The 13,587-nt window shown below is 41.2% G+C and overlaps 1 protein-coding gene across 1 annotated transcript in view; it reads right to left on the bottom strand.

The window, feature by feature from the left end:
* Window positions 1-620: 620 nt before the first annotated feature.
* Cfap95 (cilia and flagella associated protein 95) overlaps window positions 621-13,587 on the bottom strand; it is a 96,508-nt gene continuing 83,541 nt past the window's right edge. Inside the window, exon 6 of the mRNA XM_004653142.2 lies at window positions 621-1,039. Within this exon, the coding sequence (XP_004653199.2) occupies window positions 857-1,039 (183 nt within the window). The 3' untranslated portion in view covers window positions 621-856. The remainder of the gene's footprint in view (window positions 1,040-13,587) is intronic.

The following is a 13,587-nucleotide window of genomic DNA, read 5'->3' as shown; positions in this document are numbered from 1 at the left end:
AGACCCTGGTGAGTCCATTCTCTCTCATCTCTATATTGTCCTTCCTTCCTTTTGTCTTTCCTTCCTTCCTTTTGTTCTTTCTTTCTTTTTCTGCTTACAAATAAATAAATAAAATATTAAAAAGAAATAACAAAGAAATTAATTTGTAGGTCAGTGCTAAGTCTTTGCCCAACATGTTCAAGTCATGGGTTCAATTCCAAGCACCACTTTGAAACATGCTAAAATTGGTCTGGAAATGTGGCTCAGTGGTTAAGACATTTTCCTGCAAAGCCTAATGACCCAGGTTTGATCCCTCAGTATCCACGTAAAATGCGATGCATAAAGTGACATATGCATTTGGAGTTTGTTTGTGGAGGCTGGAGGCCCTGGCACACCCATTCTCACTTTTTTCTGTCTCTGTGCTTGCAAATATATTTTAACAAGTGATAAAACTGGTTAACTTCTTTAAAATTAGCCATATGCTAAGGAAGCACGCATTGTATTGTGCTAATTTTGTTCATTTTTTGGTAAGAAATGCACAGATTTGTAAGATAAAAGAAAGTAGCTTTAAATACCACCTAGAACTGTGTGTTGTGCCCCTAGCGGCACATATTCTAACCTTTAGAGAATACCCAGGTAGTTTATGCAAATAAGAACATAAGCAGTGACTTCGAATGTGTGATTTATTTTTTTTTCTCAAGGTAGGGTCCCACTCTAGCCCAGGTAATGTGTGATTTTTATGTTTAAAGAAATAAATGTCCTTTCCATTGATTAAGGCAGGAAATTCTTATGCCATGATTCTTTCCTGAGCCAAAGAATCTGACCCATGCTTTATTTTTAAAGGGGAACAATGGGGTTACCAGACAGCAAGTATAGTTTAAAGGGGGACAATAGGGTTACTAGCCAGCAAGTAAAGTTTTCGTTTCTCTTCAGAATTAGCATAGATTCCACTCTCATCATGCCATGTGTTGATGCCAAATCTTTTGGAGCCATTTAGGTCTGTGAACTGAGAACGACATTTTCTGTGGACTATGGAATATTCATCTTGATGGCAATAAACCTGTGAGGAGAAAAATAACACCTGATGACGAAAATATGTGCAAAGAAGCAATCTCCAAAAGTTGGTTATGATCGAAAATAAATTTTCAACAAATGATTAATTTGGTCTCACCAAATGCCCCAGTGGAAAAAAAGTTATGCATTTATTTATAAGAACTTCAAATCCTGAAAGAATTATCAAACTAACATGGTAAATTATTATATGTATAAAAGTTTTCTAAAGTAAGTGCATACATAAAGAACCATTTATATGTTATGATAATCTAAATTAGAGCAAAATAATTTAACTACTGTTCGATACCTTTTTGTTGTTTATAATGTCATAGTCATTCCAAAGAAGAGCATCTTAAGTAACATCTATTAATAATTGCTATTAAATCATACATCCCACAATGGTAAATGTCAAGCTTTGAGATTCATTCCTCTGAGAAATTGCCTCAAAACAACCCAGCATAGTTTAAGATGGTTATTTTATTAGGCCATTTCCTAGGAGCTTCATAGTAATAAAATAAGACATTATCATTGACCATTTCCCAAGGAAATATTGATTCTTTCAGATTGCATCAGGGGTGATGGCAGACCAGGAGCATAAGGACTTTTAACTGATTATCTAATTTCTGCTTTAAATTGGTTCTAATTTTAAAGCACTATAACAAGATTGAAATCAAATCATCAAAGCTATAAAACAATGAAAGAACATGAAAGTAGCTCTAGTCTTAAATTGGTTTTGTTGAAAATAATTTATTTTTAACCATGTATTCACCATTGTGCCCAATTCTTTATGGAATGCCTAATCCAGCTTGCATACAATACTTGAATATTTATATCTTTTAATCTACAATGTGATCCAGAGGCATAAATTATTATTTTCTCTTTACATATAGGTAAAGATTATTTGCCTAAAACCTCAGAAGAAAATTTAATGAAAGCTACTAAGTGACTGAGATGGCCTATCAACCATTGTCCCTCCAGAAGGCCTTAACAGTAGATGAAAAACTAAACTATGAAATCATAAAGCCATATAAGACCCATGTCACTATAGTTTGGACCTTTGCTTTCATTACTGGGTGCATTTTTGGTGGGCTTTTCTGTTAGATGGATTGATGGATGGCTGTGATAAAGATTAAGAGCAAAATAGTCTTTTCTTTTGTTTTGTTTTTCGTTTGTTTTTCGAGGTAGGGTCTCGCTCTAGTCCAAGATGACCTGGAATTCACTATGTCATCTCATGCTGGACTGAAACTCACAGCAATCCTCCTACCTCTGCCTTCTGAGTGCTGGGATTAAAGACGTGCACCACCACGCCCAGCTTGCAAAGTCGTCTTCTTTTGAAGATAGTTAGTTAGGCACACAAGACTAAAGAACATAGATGCTGACGTCCTCTGAAAAGACTAGAGGGGAACTCCAGTCTGACCAAATATTGTGATCAGAAGGAGCTTTTCAGTTCTTCCTGCTTAATGTTTTGTGGCATATTTATCCCCATTGGTGGGCTTTTCTTAGTCTGTGCTCTCCTCCCTGACCCACCAACCAATCAATGTCCTCTACATACATTTAGGCTTAATCAATGAGGTTCATCCAACTGAACACCTACTTTACACCTCCAAGGTTATAAGAAAATGCTGGGCCAAGTTGACACGTGGCTACCAGCTCAACAACAACCCCTGCCCCAATCATCCCAGCTTGGAAGCTTTTCTGTTGTGTTCTCTTGAAATAAATCTTAATTTACTCTTCTTGGGTCTACACAGGTCAATTCTTTGCTAGTCAAAGGACAAGAGCTGAAGAGACACTGGTGTGCTACTCTAACCCCTGAGCATTCCCTGTCTAGAGTCTTAGAGGGGCTTTGCCACTCTCACCATAGCTGTAGTATGGATAGATGGATGTGTGGGTGGATGGATGGGTGGATGGGTGGGTGGATGTGTGGGTAGATGGATGGGTAGGTAGATGGATGGATGGGTGAGTGGATCTATTACTTTAAATAGGATTTAGTATTAGCCTAAACTGTCTCTTCAGAGGGGAGCAGAATCACATTCTTTTCTTTAGTGGAGTCAAATTAAAAAGAATTTCACATGCAATTTCATTGTGTTCCTTCAGAATCCATAAGCAAAAATGTGAATATATCTTATGAGGCAGGTTACAAGTAAAATGTTATGTTAAGAAAATGATTCTGACAGCATAGATATCAAGGACTAAATGTAGAAAATATGGACTCAAGAACTGTGACTAGACATAGATATTAATAATTCATATGTCATCATATAATGGATAGATAAACAAATGGAGTGTATACATACAAGGAAATTTTATTTGGCACCAAGAGAAATATAATACTGATAAATGCTACAATATGGGTAAAAAATATAACTCTTAAAACAAACTACATACTCAGAAGGGGTGAATTCTGTGACATGCAGAATTTTCTCTCAGTAAAGCTGCTTAAAAACAATGAATGCAGGCTGGAGAGATGGCCTAGCGATTAAGTGCTTGCCTGTGAAGCCTAAGGACCTGGGTTTGAGGGTTGGACCCATGTAAGCCACATGCACAAGGGTACGAATGCATCTGGAGTTCGTTTACAGTGGCTGGAGATGCTTGTTCGCCCTTTCTCTCTCTCTCTCTCTCTCTCTCTCTCTCTCTCTCTCTCTCTCTCTTTCTCTCTCTCTCTCTCTCTGCCTCTTTCTCTGTTTATCACTCTCAAATAAATAAAAATAAACAAAAAAAAAAACAATGAATGCATTGATAGGAGCCATTCTGAAGTTAGGAACACTAGTTAAGAGATGGTTGCCTGTTACAATATATTACAGAGTACCTCCCATTACCAGCTGTGCATCAGTAACCTTACTGTAAAAACAAAGCAAAGCAAATGAGCCAGCATGCAACATTTGCCACTTTCTGTGGTATAAATGTTTCCTGTTGTTTCTGACTTCAGTCTACGAGAGTAGAGTCAGGGACTCTGAGTTAGAAAGATAAGGACTTAATCTTTCACGCAAACTTCTGAGCACTTGTTCAAGTTCTCCCTTTCTCTCCTCCTCCTAGTTGTCAACATGAAGCTCCCAGTCAGGGTAAGGAACAGAATCTAATGAATTAAAAAATAATCTGTATATTTTCACTGCACTCAACACAGGGTCCAAAAAAGTAGAACAAATTGCTAGCAACTTGGGGAACTTAATTGAACCATCTAGTCCACATTGCTACTGATAGCCCTTCTGCAACTAATATAGCCTAAAATCAACCCTTTAGTTTTCAGTACTAGGGATTAAACCTAGGTCCTTACGGAATAAACTAGGCAAGCATTCTGCTGCTGAGTTGTATCTCTACACTCAATAGTCTGCCCTGTACCCTTGCCTTTTAACTTTTCTGTTTGTTTAGTTTGAGATAAAGTCTCACTAAGTTGCCCAAGTAGCTTTGAACTTGTGATATTCCTGCTTCAGCCTCCAAGCTTCTCTTTACAGATGGCAGTGACCACTGGGATGACAGTGGAGTATTCAGCACCAAGTAAGACATTTCTATTCCATCTTCCAAGGCTCAGGGCTGAAAGAATGTATGATCAAAGGAGGGGTAGGACTGCTTACAATGTGATCTTCCAGAGACAAAATGGCCTTGATTCATGACCTCACAGTGCCTGACACTATCTGCACAAAACTTTCATAATAGAAAGAAACAATGATAACATGAAAAGAGAAGAGAGACTAATTGTAAAGAAGAAGTGATTCAATGGAGGTGGATTTGGGAGAGAGGAATGTGGGGATGGTAAGTGGGAATTATCATGGTCTATTGTTTATACTTATGGAATTTGTCAGTAAAAAGGTTTTATTTTAAAAAAAATGAAGCATGTGGGACACACCTTTAACCCCAGCACTCAGGAGGCAGAGGTAGGAGGACAGCTATGAGTACAAAGCCACCCTGAGACTATATAGTGAATTCCAGGTCAATGTTGGCTAGAGTGAGACCCTTTTGAAAAACCAAAAAAGAAAATAAAAATAGTGGTAGGTTTGAGAGTAAGATTCAGTAAGAAACATGATGTGTTGCTATACTAATCCTTTCTTGGAGTCTGACATTTCAAAAATAAAATATGAGCTGATCACTTACATTTATTCCCTGGTTCGATTTAAGTTGAGTTTTGTGCATCTCTAAGAGCATCTTAACATTCCCCCAGGATAACATGCAATATTTTATTCCATATTTCATATTTTGAGGAAACTCAGAGTAAGGACATGACTCAAAAGAAAGGCAGTGGGGCATATATAAGAAAGTAAGAGTGAAACAAACAGCAAATTTGTGATAAGGCAGCTAATTCTAATCACAATAGTACTGTAGACCCTGCATGGCTGGGAATCAGAAGGATCCAGAAACAGAATATGCTAATCACAATAGTACTGTAGACCCTGCATGGCTGGGAATCAGAAGGATCCAGAAACAGAATATGTGGGCAAAGTAGGCATTCAAAATTTAGAACAAATCACTAGAAAGAAGCCAAGGCTATTTATCATTAGACAGCAGAGCATGGATGCTTTATAGAGCTTAACACAAAAGGCCTGAAATGGAACATGCAACAGCAACAACAACAAAAAGCAGGCACCCAAGGAAAACCTTAAAGGACCTTCACGTTGACAGTAGCCCAGGCCCAAAGGCCAAGCTGGGATGGTGGAGGCTCTGGACAAGTGGCAGAAGGAGCCTCGAAGGCTCATCTATTCTGGGCCATGTGGGATGTATCCATGGCACAGATAAGATCTGGAAGTAGCTGTAAAATCGGCAAAGCATGTGTTAATAAGGTCAACAAGGCTGAATGTTGGAGCTGGGATTGAATGGGAGTCACATAGGCTTTTGCAGGGTCAGTGGAAGCGGGAAGGAGGCAGAGCCGTCCCTGACACCCACCTGGGCTCCAACCCAGCTCAGAATAAAAAAAAGAAATAAAGAAAGAAAGAAAGAAAGAAAGAAAGAAAGAAAGAAAGAAAGAAAGAAAGAAAGAAAACGAGGCTGCTTATTAGTGTTAAACACTAATGCCAGCAAGGAAAAGAGTACTAAGCAGAGCACAGCATCACACCAGACAGCAACAGGCAGAGCAAAGTCTTGTTATTCTCTGGCATGAGCATGCTGAATCACCATAAGCTAGATGCCCCCTCAGGGAGTTTGCCAGTACCACCGCTGCCTAACAAGCCACCCCTCCATAGTAGGGTAAAGCAGTTGCCCTCTTATTATGGCCCTGGGTCCTTTGGTTTTGGAATTTGGATTAAGTATAGCAAAGACAGCGCTTCCTGATCCGCAATATCTAGGGCTTCAGTTCGCGTGACTTGAGAGTAGGGGGCATCTCAAGGGGCAGGATCCAGAAACACCCTCTCATTCTAGTTTGTAGTTGATGTTGGCTGTCCACTGGGATCTTTGCTGAGTCATTTCCAGGAACAACTACACAGGCCCTCTCTCTGCTTGAGGGGGCAGCCTCGCTGCGTGTTGACCAAAGTCTGAGAATAAGCATAACATAAACTGAGCCAGAAGAAATGCGGGTCGCTTTTCATCACCTTGCCTCAAAAAAGTCAACTACACAGCACCAAGTTCATAGAGCAGCTCACCCAGATTCTCAGGAAGGTAACAAACTGCTTCCTTGTGGGGACAAGTGTCCAAGAGCATGTGGGATAGGAGCGCAAGGTTCAGCCATGTTCAGAAAATATGCCTTTTTCTCCTCTTTTTAAGAATAGGGTTATGGCAGAGTCCCTAAAATTCCCTGAATATGATGTTTTTTTTAGGAGTACTCATAATTGTGTGTCTACAATTTCACTCATGGCCTTGAGTGATACAAAAGATACAAAGCAAAATCAGCAAGGAGAACAGGTGTGTGGGCTAGAGCCCAGCTGAAACCAGGCACAGACTTCTGAGAGTGCCCACCCAGAAGACTCAGCGAGGGTGACACTTCTCCGCAGGGCAAGCTCATTAGACACTTGGCTCCCAGGGTATTTATTGGAGGCTGGTCACATAGGCACTCTCTGCCTGGTATGCACAAAAGTTTTATATTTTTAGGAGAAAAACAGGTGCTTGGCTTTTGGTTTAAGCCATGTTGTTCATGCGAGCAATTTTTTGGGGGGGGGAATTACATCCTGAAAGCCAAGTTTCCACACTCACCAAGGCTAAGCTTGGAATCAGACCTTGCAAAGGACAGTAATCTCAGATCCTTGTCGCACACAGTGTGTGGGAGATGATTTTTGAGACAGTGAGAGTATTTTCAAAAGAAAGAGCTAGGTGTGGTGACTCATGTCTAATACCCACAGTCAGGAGGCTGGAGCAGGAGGGCTGCTTTGAGTTTGAGGACAGCCAGAGCAGTGTGATATCCTGACCCGAAAATGTTTTGAAGAGAGAGAGAAGAGGAGGGGTTGAGCATTTCCTCCAGTAACTATTCACATTATGGAATCAAATCAAATGAGGCTTTAATTAGATGGAGTGTTAGTATTTGCCACTGGTCATATCTGGGAAGAAAAGCTAGTTATCATTTACATTCATTTCTTACACATACACAAGCTGCATGTAGTTGTCATACGTCCAACAGCCCAACAGAATATGCCAATTTTTATTCAATAATTCTTCAAAGGGAGTTGGATGAGGTGGTGCTTAGAAACTAAGTGTAGAGGCCAGGTTTGATGGTGCACACCTTTAATCTCAGTAGACAGGGATATGAGGATTGTGGTGAGTCCCAGCCTGGGACTACATAGTGAATTCCAGGTCAGCTTGGGCTAGAATGAGACTTTACCCTGAAAAATACAAAAAAAAAAAAAGACAAAAAAAAAGAAGGAAATGAAGGAAGGAAGGGAGAAAGAAAGGAAAGAAGAAAGAAAGGTAAAGGGATGGAAAGGAAAGAAACTATTTATAGAAACAGAATTGTGAATTGACACACATTGGCTGGCTTAGAACTTAAGTGTTCCTCAGACCCTGGCTTCTGACTAAGGTAGAACTAGGAATCACAAGATCTTTGGGAATCCTCCAGGCTGGTGAAGATAAGTGGAAGAATTTGCTTTGGCCACATAGCAGGCATTAGTGCACAGAAGCTCATGAGAGAGTGGGAGACTTTCCACAGGAAGAGCTAAGAGCACTTTCAGGGCTAAGTGGGGATAAACAACCAAAGATGATTCATATCTGCATGGTTGAGAGAGTTGTAACACAAATAAAAAGATTATGATATTGGATATGGGGGAGGACTTCTTGTAGGAAATAATGACGGAACAATGAGTCACAGTTCAGACATTTTTAATGTGGGATGACATCAGTACAGAATGTTTATTTGGAAGGTGATGCTATGGGCCAGATGGTCTGGAGAGAAGGCAGGGCCCTGTGCACAGCAGTGTTCACAGCAGGGAAGAATAGCTGCAGTGAACATCACAGAGACAGTGTTTGTGTGTGGCCTGTGGATTACATAATTGTTCTCCGCCAGTTTTCCTGAAGATGAAAACTATGCCATAGTGATGGCCTCATTCTGGTCACATGTTGATGTACTCAGGGTACAGGAACATGACACTCCAGCCCATCCTCAAAGGGTAAACAGTTGATGATTCTGCTGAGAAATATGTGGGGATCCCTTGTGCCCCACATTCTTGAAACTTTCTTATATGATTAAAGCTATGTGACAATAAACATTAGGGCCAGGCATGGTGGCACACACCTTTAATCTCAGCACTTGTGAGGCAGAGGTAGGAGGATTACCATGAGTTCAAGGCCACCCTGAAACTACATAGCAAATTCCAAATAGCCTGGGCTATAGTGAGACCCTACTTCAAAAAAACAAAAACAAAAGTTATACTTCCAGAATTACAGGTGTAGAACCACTGGAGCAGATGAATTCTTAGAAGGTGAATAAAATGGAGGGAGAAATCTTCTGGTGCCCAAATGTTGGAGGAGCCCATGGTTGAGTCCAAAATATGCCATGAAAAACAGAAAATGAGAGGTAAGGAGAGAATGCTTCTGTGGTGCAGATCCTGAAGGGCCAGGGAGATTGAGGGATACAAGGGAAGCTAGCTCATAATGGTAACCTCAAAAGAAGCCTAATAGAAGGAAAAGCCTGACAGCCCAGGTTCAACTCCCCTGTACCCACATAAAGCCAGATGCACAAAGTGTGCATGCATTCGGAGTTCATTTGCAGTGGTAAGAGGCCCTAGTGCACCCGCACTCACTCTCTCCTTCTCATACATAAATCAGTTAAGGAAGCAATGTCTGACAAAATACAATGTGAATCATTCTCTGGTCACCTTGATGTTTGCTGCTTCAGAGAAGGGTTGAGGGAAGTTCAATTAAACATGGTGATAAAAGGTGGAGAAGAAAGGAATGCCAAGGGCAAAATAAGCCCTGTAGAAGCTGAAACCATTGAAGTTGCAGTGAGACACACAGAGCAGAAAGCTAGCCTAGGAAAACTGGCTAAGAAGGATTTCTCCCTTCTCTGCATGGCAAGATAAGTCAGGATGTCGCAATAGGGTCCCCTTCCATAGTGGGTTTCCTGACTCACCTTCCCTTACTATGAAGGGAGGCTAGAACATGATTTTATCACAAAAATTAAGAAAATAGACCACATGCCCATTACCCATACCACATACCTCTCCAGTGCCTCTTGGATCCTGTTTTTATTCTAAAGCACCATTATCTCCTGTATCTTCCCCTCCCTAAATAAAATGATACTACTCTTCCTTACTCAATTGTATACCTTGTCTTCAGTCATTTTTCTAATAGGCCATTCCTTGGTTATATTCTAATTTCATTTCATCCTCTTCCATCAGAATCATTTGGATTTTAATGTGTTTTTTTTTTTCAAGGTTATTTTCAATTTGAGACTTGCCTTCTGGAACATCGGTAGCTCTGCTTTAATTTAGTATTATGGCTTGAAAGCGTATACTCTGTCCATCCAGCTCATCCATAAATGTGATAATGGGTTATGTTTCTGGGCCAAACCTGTTGCTGTGAACTAACCTTGTGTCCAGCATAAAGACAGCCATTAGCCACCTGGCATTTGGATAGCAGAGAACATTCTTCCCTAGCATGTCCATAAGTTTGCTTATTTGGGGTACTTCATTTAATCAAGGGGTATTTGAAGTAACAAGCTTACTTATTTGAATGCCACACTAGATGAATTGAAAGTAGAGATAAAGTAAATTACTGTGATGTTTTCTGTATTATTTTCAGTGTACATTATGCATAAAGACTCTGCCACTTACATCACTTCAGTGAAGATCTTGCCATCCCCTGAGAAGGCTGTCTTCTAAGCACACATGCTGAATAGCATGGGAGGAAAATGAACAAGTTCCCTACAGCAGAAGTTACCTTCTCTACCCTGGGTAACACTAAGTGACAGCCCAACTCATTTCCTTTACTGGTTCCCAAGTGATTTTATTTGTACTAGATATTTTTTTCTCCCAGCAGTTGCCTTACCAACTGTTGTAGATGGGAGGAAAGTTTTTATTTTAGCATATAATCTCAAGGGGAATCTTCATGATGGCAGAGAAAAGCATGGCATGAGCAGGAGCTGGACATAACCTCTGTCAAGCAAATGGAAAACAGCAGTAGGAAAGTGAGCCAAGCTCTGGCAAGAGGGTATGGGCTATGACACCCCCAAGCTTATCCCCAGTAGCCCACGTCCTGCAGCAAGGCTCTACCTCCAAAACTGCCATCAGCTGGGACCAAGCAATCAGAACACAAGAGTTTAAGGGGGAAATTTGATTCAGACCACTCAAGTTCTCTGAATTGGAATTGAGCTTGTGATCTAGCCTAGCCTAGCAGCACAGATAGATGGTGATTAATAAGGCAATTCAGGAAAAACTGGTATCTTTCCAGTGAAAGGACACCACACTTAAAAGCACTTGAAAATTTGACTTTCCTGCAATACAATTCCCATACTGTTGATGACTCTCCAGATGAACAAATAGTTAAAATATTTGCTTTCCTAATTTCCAAATAGACTTGAAGTAAATCATTGCCAAGGCTTATAAATTAAAAGGATTGCTGGCCATAAATGGAGCAGGATCAATGAGGTAGAATCAAATCAAACAGTATAATTTGAGAATAAGAAATCTTGGTATGGAGATAGAAGAAATAAAGGGAAGTGGAAAAGAATAATAATTTCATGTCTACTATGTTCCAATCACTGGTCTAGTTGTCTCATCTATCTCAGTTCACTTAAGACTCACAATTATCCTTGAGGAATCCATGTTACATAGAGGTTAAATATTAGTAATAACACAACAGTTAAGTGAACCCATCAGATACAAGATGGCATGCTTTATGCCACTTTGTAGAAACATAACTCCGTTTTATATTCAATGTTTGTGTTCATCTTACCTCTTGAGGATTAGTGGGTAGGAAAGGCTTCCTTTCCCTCTCTTTGAAGTCCTCCTGTCTACTCATCTACTAGCTACTGTACATGATACTTGGTAAGGCAACTCCTACTGTATCCAATCAACAAAGGAAGCTGTAGAAATCCTGCAGAGCTAGACAAGCATCAGCAACAGGCCCTGAGGTTGGAGCTAGAGCTAGGAAATATGGTTCCTGGGCATTGGCAAAATGGCATGAGACCTAGAGCCACTCCCTGCCCACAGGTATGGTGACAAGGTCAGTATGTATAAGTTGTTTGAGACATAATATGTAAGTTGAAAAAGGCCACCATCTCACTGAAACAAGGCTGCTTTCAGCAGTGGTGGTGTGGTATATCAACAGATTATAACACACTAGGCACAGTCATCTGGCCCTTCCCTCATCTCTGATCCCAATAAGAATGTGATGGTTTGATTCAGGTGTCCCCCATAAATTTAGGTGTTCTGAATGCTAGGTTCCCAGATGATGGAGATTTGGGAATTAACGCCTCCTGGAGGCAGTGTATTGTTGGGGCCGGGCTTATAGGTATCATAGCCATTGTCCCCTTGCCAGTGTCCAGCACTCTCTCCTGCTGCTGTCGTCTACCTGATGTTGGCAAGGAGGTGATGTCCACCCTCTGCTCATGCCATTGTTTTCCCCTGTCATCATGGAGCTTCCTCTTGAGTCTGTAAGCCAAAATAAATCCTTTATTTCCCCAAATCTGCTCTTGGTCAGGTGATTTCTGCCAGCAATGCAAACCTGACTGAAATAGCCACTATCTCACTGAACCAAAGAGGCTGTGTTCAGCAGTGCTCTTATGGTATATCAACAGATTATAACACACTAGGTACAGTCACCTGGCCCTGCCCTCATCTCTGATCCCAACAATGCCACTCTCATTTGCAGATTCTTCTGTTTTTTTAAAAAAAAAATTTTTTTTTGTTTTGATTTTTCAAGGCAGGGTCTCACTCTAGCCCAGGCTGACCTGGAATTCACTATGGAGTCTCAGGGTGGCCTTGAACTCACAGCGATCCTCCTACCTCTGCCTCCTGAGTGCTGGGATTAAAGGCATGCACCACCACGCCCAGTTTAGATTCTTCGGTTTTTGAGATAGACTTTCACTCTAGTGAATGTGACATGCAACTTACTGTGTATTCCCAGGCTGGCCTCGAATTCACAGCCACTCTCCTACCTCTCCCTCCCAAGAAGTACTGGGATCAAAGGTGTATGTCACACACCTAGCTTCATCTGAAAATTCAGAAACTCACTTATGTTATTTCAATACATAAAAATATACATAAGCATACTTAGGAAATGATCATTTTTCTATCATTAGTAGATAATGAGCCAGTATATTAACAGGGCAAAAAAAGACATTAAACAGTGGGCATGTTCATATACTGCAAACAAAAATAGTATTGAAATTCAAGACATGTTGTGAGAGGGGGGCTGTGCATTTGGGGTGCCACTATGTTTGGGGCCTGTGCACTTAGGGCTGGTGTGGTGTGTTTGGGGGCCCATGTGCTTGAGGCCAGTGAGGTGCTCTGCAGTACTGTTAGGGCCTGTGCCTCCAGGGCAGGTAAAGGGCACAGAGTGTTTGAGGCCTGTGTACCCACTCCATGCTGCCCACAACCTGGTATGTCCTCCTCCCTAACCCATTCCTCCTACCTCAGCAGATCTTTGGGTCTGATCTGCCTTCTCTGATAGTACCAAGCCACACCAGTGGCTGCCTTTGCTTACCAACTCCCCTACATCACTAACTCTGCCATTCCCAAAGCTTCACTGCTTTGTGGAGCCCAGTGCCCACATGTCCCTTCCTACTCCTACCAACATACACACACACACACACTGTTGGCATCCGCCTACTGTTGCCCCCTGGGGTCACCACTCCTTCCCAAATTGGGGAACACAGGAATATCTGGTAACTACCCTCTAGGGCATACCAGTGACTCCTCTACTAGCAGCTCATCTAGTTACAGTGGGGAGAGGGAGCAAGTGCTATGGTCCCTGAGCCCCACAGGCAAGGCACAGTTGTAATCCTGTACTGAAGAAATTCTAGACCTCCAATCCTAGCTCTCATATTAGCCACCGGCACATAGCTGCAGCGACAGTTGCAACCACAACAACCCACACATCTATGGATACAACATCATTCCACTTCAATCCAGTTCAAATCCAAAACAGAACACTCACTGAAGATTCTACAAAGGCAAATATTTGCTTCCTTGTTAATAAAACATACTT

The sequence above is a fragment of the Jaculus jaculus genome, chromosome 1 (assembly GCF_020740685.1).
Source record: "Jaculus jaculus isolate mJacJac1 chromosome 1, mJacJac1.mat.Y.cur, whole genome shotgun sequence".
Taxonomy (NCBI): Eukaryota; Metazoa; Chordata; class Mammalia; order Rodentia; family Dipodidae; genus Jaculus; species Jaculus jaculus.
This window is presented reverse-complemented; position numbering and strand designations above follow the sequence as displayed.